We start from the raw sequence: 14,868 nt of genomic DNA, 5'->3' as shown, positions 1-14,868 counted from the left end.
TCTCCTGGCCCTTTCTCTCCAGTCCCCCGAGTCGTGGCAGTCTCTCCACAGATGCGCCTGGTCGAAGACAATCCTTCATCTCTCTCCCTCGTGGAGATCTACAAGCAGCGCTGCGCCAAGAAGGGGATTGAGCACGACAGCCCGATTTCTCGCTACTATGACAGACTGGCAACCGTCCAAGCGCGAGGGACCCAGGCCAGCCATCAGGTACTGTAATCTGTGACGAATGCGTTAAGATGCTCTCTGCGCCAGGCCTGTTCTTCGCATCCCTTTGCTTCCCTTGCCTCGTATTTGATGCATCCATCTCATCTCACCCCCCCCCCTCTCTTGCACTCTCTCCCACCCCCTTCTTTTTATCGGCAAAACAATATTTCAAAGTAGATCTGCCAGAGGACTGAGCCGGCACCTGCATTGCATTAATTTTGTGGCAAAGCTCCGAAAACATAAACCCTCAAAAGAGCCTTGTTACCTCTCTACCTTGTATGATTAATAGAGCGTAATTATGACCAGAAAAGGACAAGATATGCAACAAAGAAGTTTTGTTAGGCAGCTGTGGGTTGTTTTGCTTGTCAGAGCCACAAGAGGCAGTGATGGCCATCAACTTGGATGGGCTTAAAAGAGGATCAAACATATTTCTGGAAGATAAAACTATCCATGACTACTAACCATGATGACCATGTTCCATCTCCATGGTCAATGATGGCATTATGCTTCCTTATACCAGCTGCTGAAAACCATAGGAGGGGGAGAGTGTGGTTGTGCTCAGGTCCTGCTTGCAGGATTTCTATGGCTATCTGGCTGATCAATGTGAAAACAAGATGCTGGACTGGATGGGCCCGTGGTGCTGCAGATGCTGTTAGACTACAGCTCCCATCACTTCTCACCATTGGTCATCTTGGCTAGGGGTGATGGGAGCCGAAGTCTCAACAGCTTTCAGAGTACCACAGGTTCGCCATCCCTAATCCAAACAGTACTTAAGGAGAAACTTGCTTCATTGAGAAGTTCTTCCGTGAACTCACCATGTTACCTTGGGCCACTGTTCCTCTGCTTTGGTTCTGCAATGGAGAGGAATCATAGCTCACTTATAGAGCATATGTGCTGCCCACAGTAGGTCCCAGATTTAATCCTATATATCTCCATTATTTTTTTTTTTAAAAAAGGGTCAGGTAGCAGATGATAGGGAAGCCCCTTTATATGAGACCCTGGGTCATCCCTGCGAATCAATGTAAACAGTCCTGGACAAGCTTCCTGATAATGTGACTTAACAATACAAAGCTGTTAATGATGTAATGTGTATTAGTTGCTCCAGACACCCAGAAAGCCCTGCTCTCACTGTTTTGTGTTTCAGTCCATAGACTGGTCTCTCCACCATTCTCTCTTTTCAAAAATGAAAAAAAAGGGAAGCTTTTTCCCATTTGGCGTTAAAAAAACTGTCCGATATCTGCCATTTTATTTTCCTAGGCCAGGGGTGGCCAACTCCCAAGAGACTGCGATCTACTCACAGAGTTAAAAACTGGCAGTGATCTACCTCCCTTTTGGGGGTTCAGGTCAAAGCCCTCTTCTTTAGAGGTTCAGGTCAGAATTGTTGAGGTTTTTTTACAGAAGAGGAAAACCTGTTCTTTAGGGTTTCAGGTCAAGGTTGTTGAGCTTCTCTTTATGGGCTGCAGGGCTTAAATGTTTAGCTTTTTTTTTAGGGGAGCCAAAGTTCTTGGGCTTCTTTGGGGGAAGCCAGTGATCTACCACAGATGTCCAGTGGATCGTGATCTACCTGTTGGACGTGCCTGTCCTAGGCCAACTAAAACACAGTTTGAATCCCCCTGAAGTGGTGTAATTAAGGCTTAGTATTCCGTTATCACCCTTGCCCATTTATAATAATAAATAGTTATTTTAAAAGTCTTAAACACATATAATTAAGCATTGTGCTGTCCTCTTTCTTCCCATTGAAATTGGTGCAGTTCCAGGTGTGTTGTGTCTTGAAAGTTGTGTCTGTAATAAACAACCTTTCATTCCTTGCACAGCATAAAATAAAATTAAGTGACATGGAACATCTGTCTTTCTCTCCCGTTTTCTTTTTTGAGGCTCTTCCCTTCTGGTTGTGGAAATTTAGTTTCTCTCTCTCTCTCTCTCTCTCTGAGTAATTTAATTTAAGCAAGTGTGATTATCGTTCTTTTCTAGTGCAGCGGAGCAGGTCCCCACTTTATTTTCTCCTTCTAATTAATTAGCCCAGTCCACGCTGTAAGTAATTAAATATAGAGGTAGTCCACAGATGTTTACATGGGAGGCACAACTTGGCTGCGGAAAGTGTGGTAACATTAATACTCAGATGCTTGAAGCGGATGTTGATTGCAGCCAGAGCATACCAGGCCCTGTGCAGACTGCCGAAAGATAAGATTGCCTCTCGGTGGTTGAATGTGCACAACGACATCTGTGCCATGCAGGAAGGCCTAAGACAGAGGTCAGCAAACTTTTTCAGCAGGGGGCCGGTCCACTGTCCCTCAGACCTTGTGGGGGGCCGGACTATATTTTGGAAAAAAAATATGAATGAATTCCTATGCCCCACAAATAACCCAGAGATGCATTTTAAATAAAAGGACACTTCTACTCATGTAAAAACACCAGGCAGGCCCCACAAATAACCCAGAGATGCCTTTTAAATAAAAGAACACATTCTACTCATGTAAAAACATGCTGATTCCCGGACCGTCCGTGGGTCGGATTGAGAAGGCGATTGGGCCGCATCCAGCCCATGGGCCTTAGTTTGGGGGCCCCTGGCCTAAGAGGTTCAGAGGCTGCCCATGGAAACCAAAGCCCACACTATAGTTGCTGGGCCTGCGGTTTAGGTTTGGGGAGCCTCTGGCCCTTCAACTGTTGCTGAGCTCCCATTAGCCCCACCCAACATGGCTACCGGTGAGGGATTGTGGAAGTTGTAGCCTGGCAACCTCTGGAAGACCACTGGTTCCTTGCCACTGCTTTAGTTTTATGCTAGATGGATAAAAGTTTGGTTTGAAGTAATTATGGGTGCACCAGTCTCTTTTCATCCTACCCACTTCTGCTTGTGGGTCTTAAATCTTGCCTACATTGCATGATATAATTTCCATCACATGGGTTAGCTATGCAGCCCAATTTGAATAAAATGAACAGTAATACAGTATCATTCAGTGCCTATTACACCTTCCTTCTGCTGGGATAAAGGCCTCGTGGGTGTGCAGCCCAGTCTGATATCATGGGTGGTATTTCCTTTCGTCTAGGAACAAGCTAGACCTCCTTGGTTCAGCAAGGTTTCTTCATATTGTGCCCCTGGACAGTCACAGACTCCACAGTTTTAACTGTTGGCATATTGAGCTCCTACAGTACACACTCCCTCTCTCGAAACCCAGAGGCATCTATTGCCACTGATTCAATATTGCCCAAATGCAATATTCTGGGTTACCATTTTATCTTTTCATTTTTATAAAGAGAAGGTCTGCACTATATTTTACCTCCCAAGTACTGTGCATCCTAAAACACATTTCATTCAGGCTTGGGTTTAAGAACTTGCCTCTTCACCACGGGCAGTAAGGAATTCCATGCAGGCAAAATGAGCAGGTTGGCATGGGAGGGACTCCTTTGATTTCCGCGCTGGAAGAAAATCCAGAGGAAGGAAAGCGCAGAAGCACAGAGGACTGACTGATAGAGAAGGGATCCTTCCTTCACTTGCTGGAAGACAGGTTTTTGGCATTTTTAAGCAGTTTTGTTTCCACGACAGACAAGGCAGCCAGCTTAGATATTCAGGCTGCTGCTCTCAAACCAGGCTAGTTAAAAAGAAAAAAAACCCCTGCAGACTATAACTTTTGCGGGCTTACTTAAAAGCCCGATTTTTTAAAAAAGAAAATAATGTGCTAAAATATTCATAAGACTTATCATTTTGCTTTTAGCTTTCATTAAATGAAGGTGTTGCTTAAAAAAACAACAACCCCACCCCAAAATGGTTAAAGGGAGCTGCTTCTTGAAGTAGCTTCGTGTGCAAGTGTAACATGACACACAACTCTAAGGATTTAAATTAACCTGGAATAAATAAATACATAATGTGTTTCTTCTGTTGTCAACCGATGTAAATCTGTCCGTCCCAATAGCTGCAGTCTTAAGTGCTTAATTATAGTTGCAAAGGCTCCTTTGAAGTTGTTTGAAACCTTACAGAAATACATGATCCTGATGCCTTTCCTCTCCCTCCCCCGTTCTAGGTTCTCCGTGATATTCTGAAAGAGGTGCAGGGCAACATGGTGCCGCGGAGCATGCTGAAAGAGTGGGCTTTGCACACCTTCCCAAACGCCACCGATTACTGGACCTTCCGGAAGATGTTCACCATCCAGTTGGCCCTGATCGGGTTTGCAGAATTTGTCTTCCATTTGAACAGACTTAACCCTGAGATGCTGCAAATAGCTCAGGTATGCACTGGGACTAGTTTGCAGGTTGCATAATCATCACGTGATTCCCTTCAGCATCTGGGGGCAACTTGCATAACATATATGACAACACAAATAGACGTGTCTTTTCATCCGTATGGGTTACTAAGGCACCTCACAATTGTTGTTTTGTTTGCTTTTTCGCTTAGTAGATTTATATCCCACTTTATATTTATGGCCTCATCTGCACGGTACATTTAAAGCAGCATCATACCACTTTAAGCAGCCATGGCTTCCCCCAGAGAATCCTGGGAAGTGTAGTTTGTTAAAGCTGCTGAGAGTTGCTAGGAGACCCCTGTTCCCCTCTATGTAATACATTATAGGAACAATATTTTTCCCTGCCCCTGATCCTCTACTAGCCCTTTATTCAAGATTGATACTTTATTGAGGATGTTTTTGTCTGTCATATTTATACCCCTGCTAATAAGGAATAGTGTACATGTCTGCAATTCTTGTTAAGCGTTGTCTGTGCTCATATTGCCTGAGCAGGAGCCTGTTAACGTAAACATGCCTTTGGAAGAGCTTATGCTTATTCTTTCCCCCATTTACAACTTGAATGCAAGGGATGTCGTTCAGATTTGCATGGGTACAATCAGTTTTGGATAGCTTTTTGTTTTTCTTCTGATTTCCATACTTACGGTTTATATGTGTGTCTTTAAAAAAAAATCTCTAGGATACTGGCAAACTGAATGTGGCATACTTCCGTTTTGATATCAATGATGCTACGGGGGATCTTGACGCCAACCGCCCCGTCCCGTTTCGACTCACACCAAACATTTCTGAGTTCCTCACTACTATTGGCGTTTCTGGTCCGCTCACTGCATCTATGATTGCAGTTGCTCGCTGTTTCGCACAACCAAACTTTAAGGTATGTACAGATATGGGTGGGAGTTTTGTGTGTTTAAATACCAAAGAATTGAATTAGACTCCTTAGCTTTCATCCTCTGTGAAAGCCACCCGATCTTCCTACCTGGCTCTTCTTCTTTGCTTCCTCTCTCTCGCCTGCCTCTTTGCAGGGGCAGAGAAAGGGGGGGTGCAGGCTGCCCCGGGTGTCACCACTGAGGGGGGGGGGCGTGACAAAATGCCAGGCGGCGCTCACCGCGGGGCCTGCAGCGCACCCGAGCCACACGTCTCTCCTGGGGGAGTCACGGTGGCTTGGGCGCGCGGAGGCTCTGCGCTGCTGAAATGGGCCACCCACTGCCTCCCCCCCCAGCTGTAGGGCGACTGAGTGGGAGGGGGCAGGCAGACTCCGGAGGCTCCACGGAGCCCCTCGCCCCGCCCCTGTGTGCCCCACCCCAGGCACCAAGCGGCTTCCTCCGCCGCTGCCTCTTTGGCATAGAAACCATAAATAAACCTATCAAAGGAAGCGGAGATGTGTGAGGGTAGGGGAGAACCGACTGGTGGGGAAAGAGTTTATCACCCACTGCCACTGCTCTTCTGATAATGCTCTCGTTTCCTTTTCACTGAGAAACTAAAGTATTCTCTAGTTTAACATGTAGCTCCACGCTGGCCTCTCCTCCTCCGGGCAGAAATCTCAAATAAGCATAATATGAGCTTTTTATAAATAAATAATAGCCCTGGCTTTGCAGCCCTCCGCAGAATTGGCCTCACTTCCACGGCAGTACATTATAGCGAAAATGCCTGCGCTCCTAGTAAGTGTTCCACCCCACTTTTTATAGAGTAGCTACTTACGATCGGTTTGAAAATGTAACATGCAGATACATGAACTTGATCCTATGGATGTCCCTAGAACTCGGCTCACAGATGATAACCTGCATCCTACAGATTTGTGTCCCCCACCCACCCACCTGCCCTTTCTGAATCACCACAGTAGATTGTGCACTGAGCTGAAGCACGTCTGAAAAGAGCTTCTCTGGTTTGACCCTATTTGGGGGGCGGGGGGGGGATTTTCCAGAGAATTAGAGAATGAATTAACTTTCCCACGTCTCACAGCAGATCCGTAAAAAGCCTAGCTGATTCCTGTGCGGTCCTGTTTCTTGGGCAGAATGCTACAAAGCGGACAGTAATTCTGCTCTCAGCCTGGCCTGTTGGGTTGAAATTAACGTGCCTCAGCAGTTGCCACAGCGTTCCAGCGACAATGCTGGTGTCTGCAAGCCTGAGAACGGTGGCGCGGGTTGCAAATCAGCAACATCGTTTAGCTTCCCCCCCCCCCCCCGAATAATGTCACAAATAGGAATCTGTCTTGGCAGCTTGTTAAGTGGGAAAGGAATCTCATGATATATAGTGGTTTTGATGGAGTTTGGCTCTTGGCAGGGTACAGTTTGCTCAAGGAATGGGCTTATTTCCTTTTAAAATTCTAACACTTCACCAAGTTGAAGCATCTCCTCGCAGCTGGGTGGCAAATTTGCAGTCTCTGCGTTACACCAAACACGCCACGTGACACACGAAGAACTCAGGTGGTACGCCTGTGTGATTTCCCTAATTAGGCATCTAAAGACTCAACCTGCAGTTGTGCTAAATCCTCTCTTAACTTCTTAAATGCAAGGGGGCAGGGGGGGGGGCAAACAGCCCAAAACAAAAGTGGGGAGGATCAAAATTATAGAAGCATTGGGTTTTTCTGAAGTTAAAGGCTCGGGTTTTTCAGATCGATCGGAACATTTATATTCTGCCTCTTCTGTTCAGGGCTCGCTTACAAAACACAGAAATTACAGTTTTGCGGAAAGAGTACAAAACAACTACAAAAGAGACTAGGGTCAGAAGTGGGGTTTTTTTTTTAAGTAAAAAAATTGTCCGCCTGATAAAATAAAAGCTGCCTGAGTTTGAAAAGGGCTTCAATAAACAGGAGGAAAATACAGTGGGGGGGGGGGAAGAGAGCCACACATCCTGGGGCAAAGGAGTTCCATAAGGTGGGCACAGCCAAAAGTAAGCTGTCACAAATGGTTCTAGAAGGAAACATCAAATGCATAGCCTTTAATAACACAGCTCACTCTAGGCTGCAGTTGTCTGTAAAGAGTTTTGTTGTTGTTGCTAAGGTTTATTGCAGGGACGCCAAAGCACTGCGACGGTACGTTTTCCTTGCAGTTTGGCCAAGTCCCTTGACAGTCCCTCCTAGTTAGACATAATTATTTTCGCTCCCTCCCTCCCCGCTCCTCGTAGGTTGATGGCATCCTGAAGACTGTGTTGCGGGACGAAATAATTGCTTGGCACAAGAAGACCCAAGAGGATACCTCCTCCCCACTCTCGGCAGCAGGGCAGCCGGAGAACATGGACAGCCAGCAGCTGGTTTCGCTGGTTCAGAAAGCCGTGACCGCCATCATGACTCGCCTGCATAACCTGGCACAGTTCGAAGGGGGGGAGAGCAAAGTCAACACCCTGGTTGCTGCGGCAAACAGCCTGGACAACCTCTGCCGCATGGATCCCGCCTGGCACCCCTGGCTCTGACTCGGCAGCGTGAAGTTCTTGTGGCCTGCAGCTGCGGTGGGGAGAAGGGTGGGGACATGTGGACACTTCTTTGCGAACCATGCCTTGCTTTGCCACTACATCTCCACCCGTCCTGACCCCGTCATCAGTCTTCAGGGTGATCATGTTTACAGAAGTACCGCCGCCTCTTCGCCCCTCGAAGTCATTTTTGCATGCTTATTGTCCAAGGATCGCTCCTTTGAAGTGGCTCGGGGAGAGAAGACTCGGAACAGCGCAGTGAACCATCTCCTGCTTCGTGCTGCCGCGAGGATACGCTTGTGGCTCAGAAGCTGCAGGCCTACTTGTTCAAACTTTTTGTTTTATTTCAAGAACACTTTAAAGGAATTCATATCCACACGTTGTGGGTCTTCCTGCGTGACGTTCCTGTTTTTCATTTTATAAAAAGTGTTTTCTTTGTTGTTTACCTTCCGGTTGGTGCAAAGGCTGCTGGAATGAATGCCATTCTAATTCAGTCAGAAATATGTGTGTATCACAGTGGGTTTGTACAGTGGTTTTGTAACAAAATGTATAGGGGGGGATTGCTCTTTTTGGGTCACTATGGGGTGAGAAATGATCAAATTGTGCTAGTTTTCTCCCTAACTGTTGCTGTGCATTGTACAGATGGACCCATTTCTGAAACCTAGTTTAGAGGCTTACTTCTGTGTAGAAGGAGCACTGTAAAAGTGAATTTGTCATCCATTAAGTTGCATATTTTGATGGAACCAGTGTGCAACACAAGTCAGAAAGTATAAGATAAGCTGGTTATTTCTTGAGCTTTGCCATCTTTAAATGTGTATCATTAAGTAGCTTCTCAAGGAAACATTTTTAGTTTGAACCTTTGTAATTTAAAAGAAGGGGGGGTGAAGAAATGGCTTTTATTTCGGTCCATGTTAGCATTTTTTATAAAAAAAAACTTGCAGTGTTGAGAATGTTACAGTTCAAATTTGTACAGAGCGAACTTTTTCAAAATAAATATTTTCTAAAATGATTTAACGGTGCTCGTTTTCTTGAAGTGGTCTCAGTGGCAGTGAATTAAAATAAGCAGTGGCAACACAAGGCTTCCAAAGTAGAGAGGGTTGATGGCATTACAAAACTGTATGCAGTGTGCAGATAATAATGTCACTTCTTGGTAATGCAGATATTAAATCAACCCAAGAACAAGACCTGTACATAACAAGAGCCTGGTGCAGTAATGAATTTGCTAGCCATTTGTGCCGTTTTAAACAGGGCCTAGGACACCCAGCGCCTACTTAAATAATTAACATTTGAATAATTAGTCCAGAGAGGTTGGCAGCAATCCTTCCTGTGGCCACGTTTTGTAGTACGGCATTAGGTGAGTTCTTGTTTCTCGTTGAATGGAGAACAGCTCTCAGTTCATAATGCCGTGTTCCAAGAACCTGCATCCTGCTCTTAAAAAATTTAAAACTCCTGGCTTGGTACAAGCTTATGAGGAAGTATGTTTGTTTTTGGGCTAGCAGCAGTATCTCGGCTGAGAAGGCTCTTCTGTTTGGTGTGTTGCAGCAGTAGCAGCTCAAGAGAGCTTTTCCTTCCATAGATGTTGCTGATTGTATTACCAAAATGCAGAACAAAGTGCATTATATATACAGTGGTCCCTTGACTTACGAAGTACTCGACTTACGAAATTTTGAGTTACGAATGAAGAAAAAATGGCCGCACGCTTACGTTTTTTTCGACATCCGAAAGGAAAACTGTTGCGGTTTAGATGGGGTTTTCTCGACTTACGCATTTTTGATGCGGTTTACTCGACTTATGATTTCCCCCCCGTTTCCAATGCATTCCTATGGGAAACCGCTTTTTTTGACTTACAAACTTTTCGACCTACGAATGTGCATTCGGAACGGATTAAATTCGTAAGTCGAGGGACCACTGTGTTTAACCACACATATTGTAAACATAAATGCTAAATATGGAGAGGGAGCTCTTATAAGCATTAAATTAGCACCTATTCTTAGTCTAACAATTATATATAAATAAACAAATTAAAAAATTGTCCAGTGGAACCTTAGAGACCAACTAAGTTTATTCTGGGTATAAGCTTTCATGTGCATACACACTTCTTCAGATACCAGACCAACACGGCTACCTACCTGAATAAATACACCTTCCGTTAAATTACTTCGACCACCGCAGCACATTAGATTTAGAAAGCTTGAACAGGTAGCAATAATTGAGTGACATGATAAAGATTCTGTCACGGGTCGCCAGCTTTTGCATCATTGTTTATAGTAGACTCTTTGAAAAATAGTCCCATCTGACAAGTGACCATAAATTGAAAACCTTAATAACCCTGGGTGATCTAAAAAAAAAAAGTCATATGCAAGAGTAGAACTATTGAGTTGTAGCCAACTAAGTTCTACTCAAGAGTAGGCCAATTCAAATTAATGCACCTAAGTCAGTCACGTCCATCGATTTCAATTGGTCAGCTCTTGAGTAGGACCAACATGGATACCAGAGTGTGAGGAGTATGGGCAGGAGTCAGGCTCTGGGGCCTGTAGTGCTTTGCAGGACTGGGGCCTGCCTCAGCTTGTGCTGGAGAAGCAAGGAGTGGCCACTCAGGTGAAGACCTCAGCTTGTGCTGGAGAAGCAAGGAGTGGCCACTCAGGTGAGGCCACTTGATACCTCACTGCACCTGGTGGCAGGAGCTGGGAGGGATAAAAGCTCAGCATTTCCCTTCAGCTCTTTGCCACGGCAACGCTACCCCTGCCTGGTTGCCTCTGGCCTCTCGCTCCTTGGACCCTTGCCTTGCCGACGCCTTGATCCTCGACCCTTGGACCCTTGCCTTGCCGACGCCTTGATCCTCGACCCTTGGACCTTTGCCTTGCCAACGCCTTGCTCCTTGACTCCCAGACCTTCGCCTCTTCCTTGCTCCTTGACCCTGTGACTGCCTGCTGCTGGACCCTCAGCCCTGCACCTGTTCCTGCTTCTACATCACCATCTTGCCTCTGGTCCTGACGTCCTCAGTCAGGGCTTCAATCGCCCGCCGACCGGACCGTGACACAGAGTGGTCACTTTGGTGCTGCTACCACAGCGGTTTGACTTCACCCTCCAATGTACACTCCATTCTCTCTCTCTCTCTCGAGACACACAGTTGCCAACAACAGACTAATGTTCCATGTCACCGCAGGCTGCTTTTCGGAGGGACTGCTTCTGAATTGTCGCCAGTATAATTATAGTCCCCATGAGCAAATACCGTATTTTTCGCTCCATAAGATACACCTGACCATAAGACGCACCTAGTTTTTTAGAGTAGGAAAACAAGAAAAAAATATATTCTGAATCACACCCTCCTCAAATACAAGCACAAATTTCTTGCTGAATAACAGCAGCTTGTATATACTGTATCCCAAGGGATTACATTTTTTTTGCATACCTTCGACTGTACGTAGATATGCATGTCATGTTCAATGCTATACATGTCATGTTCAATGCTATTTACTTACATTTATAATCATATTATTCTACTTTGGCTGTGTGTTTAATAAAATATTGAATTCTTGCATTGCGAAAAATGAAAAGTGATAAACATGAATTGCAAAAAAAACTAGAGCTTACAGAACAAAACCGACTTCAGATATGAAATCAGCATTGAAAGAACATATAAGAACAGTTGAAAAATCTCTTGCAACAGAAAAGAAAAACAAAAAATTGCTCCATAAGACACAGACATTTCCCCTTATTTTTTTAGGAGGAAAAAAGTGCATCTCATGGAGCGAAAAATACGGTACATACCGTCCTTTCCCGTGTATAGGACTATGTTTTATTCTTTTAAAATCATGCTAAATAATGGGGGTCGTCTTATACGTGGGTAGTGAATAGGGCGGACGATTGATTGGTTACTGTCGCAGCTGTTAACAGCTATTGTGTGTGTTGCTGGTTGCTGCGTCAATGGTCAATGGTGTCGATTTGTTGACGCTGGGTAATCCCCCCCAAAAAAGCTCAACAACTCTGTGTCATCTTCCCCCCATTTTCTTAAATTTGCGTCCCCACCAAAATAGGGGGAGTCTTATACATGGGGGCGTCTTATACACGGAAAAGTACGGTAATTGACACAGTGCATTGTTAAAATATGGAACTTGCTGCCACAGGACACAGTGATGGCCACCAACCCAGATGGCTTTAAGAGAGAATTAAATTCCTGGAGGAGAAGGGCCATCAATGGCTCCTAGCTGTTATGGCTATGCTCTGCCTCCACAGTGGAGACAGAAATGATTCTGAATACCAGTTGCTGGAACTGCAGGAATAGGAGTATAGCATCTAGATCAGGCATCCCCAAACTGTGGCCCTCCAGATGTTTTGGCCTACAACTCCCATGATCCCTAGCTAACAGGACCAGTGGTCAGGGATGATGGGAATTGTAGTCCAATACATCTGGAGGGCCGAAGTTTGGGGATGCCTGATCTAGATCAAGGGAAGTAATAGTACCACTGTATTCCGCTCTGGTCAGACCTCACCTGGAATACTGTGTCCAGTTCTGGGCACCACAGTTCAAGAAGGATACTGACAAGCTGGAATGTGTCCAGAAGAGGGCAACCAAAATGGTCAAAGGCCTGGAAACGATGCCTTATGAGGAACGGCTTAGGGAGCTGGGTATGTTTAGCCTGGAGAAGAGAAGGTTAAGGGGTGATATGATAGCCATGTTCAAATATATAAAAGGATGTCATATAGAGGAGGGAGAAAGGTTGTTTTTCTGCTGCTCCAGAGAAGCGGACACGGAGCAATGGATTCAAACTACAAGAAAGAAGATTCCACCTAAACATTAGGAAGAACTTCCTAACAGTAAGAGCTGTTCGGCAGTGGAATTTGCTACCAAGGAGTGTGGTGGAGTCTCCTTCTTTGGAGGTTTTAAGCAGAGGCTTGACAGGCATATGTCAAGAATGCTTTAGTGGTGTTTCCTGCTTGGCAGGGGGTTGGACTGGATGGCCCTTGTGGTCTCTTCCAACTCTATGATTCTAAGAACAATACATTTGGCACCAGCTTGGTTGTAGCAGTTGCCGGAAGGCGCCATCCAACCGTCTTAGGGACTCCACTCCGGATTTGTGTAGTAGGGCTTACCCCTTAGCCCTTTCTTCCCTCAAAGATATTCATTAAGGCAGCAGAGCAGAGCTGGGTATGTTTAGCCTGGAGAAGAGAAGGTTAAGGGGTGATATGATAGCCATGTTCAAATATATAAAAGGATGTCATACAGAGGAGGGTGAAAGGTTGTTTTCTGCTGCTCCAGAGAAGCGGACACAGAGCAATGGATTCAAGCTACAGTACAAGAAAGAAGATTCCACCTAAACATTAGGAAGAACTTCCTGACAGTAAGAGCTGTTCGGCAGTGGAACTTGCTGCCAAGGAGTGTGGTGGAGTCTCCTCCTTTGGAGGTCTTTAAGTGGAGGCTTGACAGCCATCTGTCAGGAATGCTTTGATGGTGTTTCCTGCTTGGCAGGGGGTTGGACTGGATGGCCCTTGTGGTCTCTTCCAACTCTATTATTCTATGAAACCAAAGATGGCGGGAAGAGTACTCTTGTGCTCAAATCCTGCTTGCAAGTTTCCCAGAAGTGGCATCTGAATGGCCACTGTGAGAACACGTTACTGGACTAATGGACCTTTGGCTTGATCCTGCAGGCTGTCCAGAGGCTTCCGGGTTCAGCACCAGCGCCGATCGGCGGGGTTTCGTCTCGTCTCCGAGACGGCCCGTCCCTGCTAGGAGTGGGGAGGGCAGCGAGAGCGACGCTGCGCCCCTTAGAACCTCGGGAAGGGCGTCCCGGGGGCAAATTGGCTCGGCACAGCCCCAATCCGGACTCCCCAACCCTTCGGCTAGCTCTAATAAGAGCTCCGGAGCGAGGAGGGTAGAAGTCGCGGGGGCCATTTTGAGCGGCAACGTTATTCTAGCAGGGAGAAGCTTCAAGCCGAAGGCGGAGAGCGCTGGATTCTTCCGAAAATAAAACGATTGGAAACAAGACTGTAAGTAACCTCACGATTTGGATTATAAAACAATTTGGATCTGGGAGAGAGGGGAGAAAAGAGGAAGCCACCCCCCCCCCACGGCAACAAAAGAGACAGTAAATAGAAACCCGAAGCCGTAAACAGAAGATTTGCAATTCAAAAGGATCCCTCAAAGGCATCAAAGAGAATCTCCCCTTTGATGCAGGGTGAAAGGGGAGAGAGACTGTGGTTGTGAATGCCCTGCAGTAAGAGGTAAAGACTAAGAAAAACCTTTCTTTTCCTCGGGAGCCGGCAGCCCAGACAACCCAGTGAGTTGATCAGGATTTATAAGTCAATTTTTATTTCACTTTGTATTTCTGGACTTTGTGGAATTTCTTTTTTGGTTTAAATGTTTGTGAAATGTGAGTTCGAACTTTATTGTTAATAAGACTTGAAGAATGCAGCCAGTTTGTTAAAATGGAGTCGAGAAAATAAACTGTGATCATATTCCACCCCACGTGACAAGTTTTGACCTTGGCAGGATTGAACTATGTCAACAAAAAAGTGTTCCCCTGAGTTCCAGCGGTCTGTTTTGACCTTAATGTGGGAAACAAGAATAGAACTATGCCAAGAGGAGACACGACGGCAAGAGTTACAGCAACAATTTCAGATGGTGATGGCAGAATATGATTTTTTAGAAGATGAAGCTTTTGACACTGAAAAAGATGAATGTGAGAATGACAATGATGGTGACTGTGATTTGGAAGGAAAAGATGAAGATGAGGACTGTGATGATTCAACACAAAATGAAGCACACCACGAAAAAAATGATGACTTTACTCTACAAAAAGTTGGATGGAGTGCCCTGCCTTTGAGGGGGGCACGATTGGTATTACTGGAACTCCAGAACGCCCACAGGGAAGAAGGAAAAAATATGCAGAGAAGAGAAGAAATTCAGGGGTCCTGTATGGTGGCCTGGATGGCAAAAGACTGTAAACAGGGGGTGGGGTGAAGGGAAAGTGATGTTGTGATTATAAGGATGGATTAACAGGTTTATAACTGGTCTGCTGATTATGGA

The 14,868-nt window shown here is 45.6% G+C and overlaps 1 protein-coding gene across 3 annotated transcripts in view; it reads left to right on the top strand.

Moving 5' to 3' along the window:
• TRRAP (transformation/transcription domain associated protein) overlaps positions 1-8,850 on the top strand; it is a 157,927-nt gene extending 149,077 nt beyond the window's left edge. For all 3 annotated transcript variants that reach the window (XM_035131728.3, XM_035131726.3, XM_088657252.1), the window contains 4 exons: positions 23-207; positions 4,221-4,424; positions 5,116-5,310; positions 7,560-8,850. In XM_035131728.3, the coding sequence (XP_034987619.2) occupies positions 23-207; positions 4,221-4,424; positions 5,116-5,310; positions 7,560-7,844 (869 nt within the window). In that variant the 3' untranslated portion in view covers positions 7,845-8,850. The remainder of the gene's footprint in view (positions 1-22; positions 208-4,220; positions 4,425-5,115; positions 5,311-7,559) is intronic.
• Positions 8,851-14,868: the final 6,018 nt, after the last annotated feature.

Source organism: Zootoca vivipara, chromosome 13 (genome assembly GCF_965207765.1).
Source record: "Zootoca vivipara chromosome 13, rZooViv2.hap1.1, whole genome shotgun sequence".
In the NCBI taxonomy this organism is placed as follows: domain Eukaryota; kingdom Metazoa; phylum Chordata; class Lepidosauria; order Squamata; family Lacertidae; genus Zootoca; species Zootoca vivipara.
The sequence above is the reverse complement of the archived record's forward strand: the minus strand, read 5'-3'. Positions and strand labels throughout refer to the sequence as shown.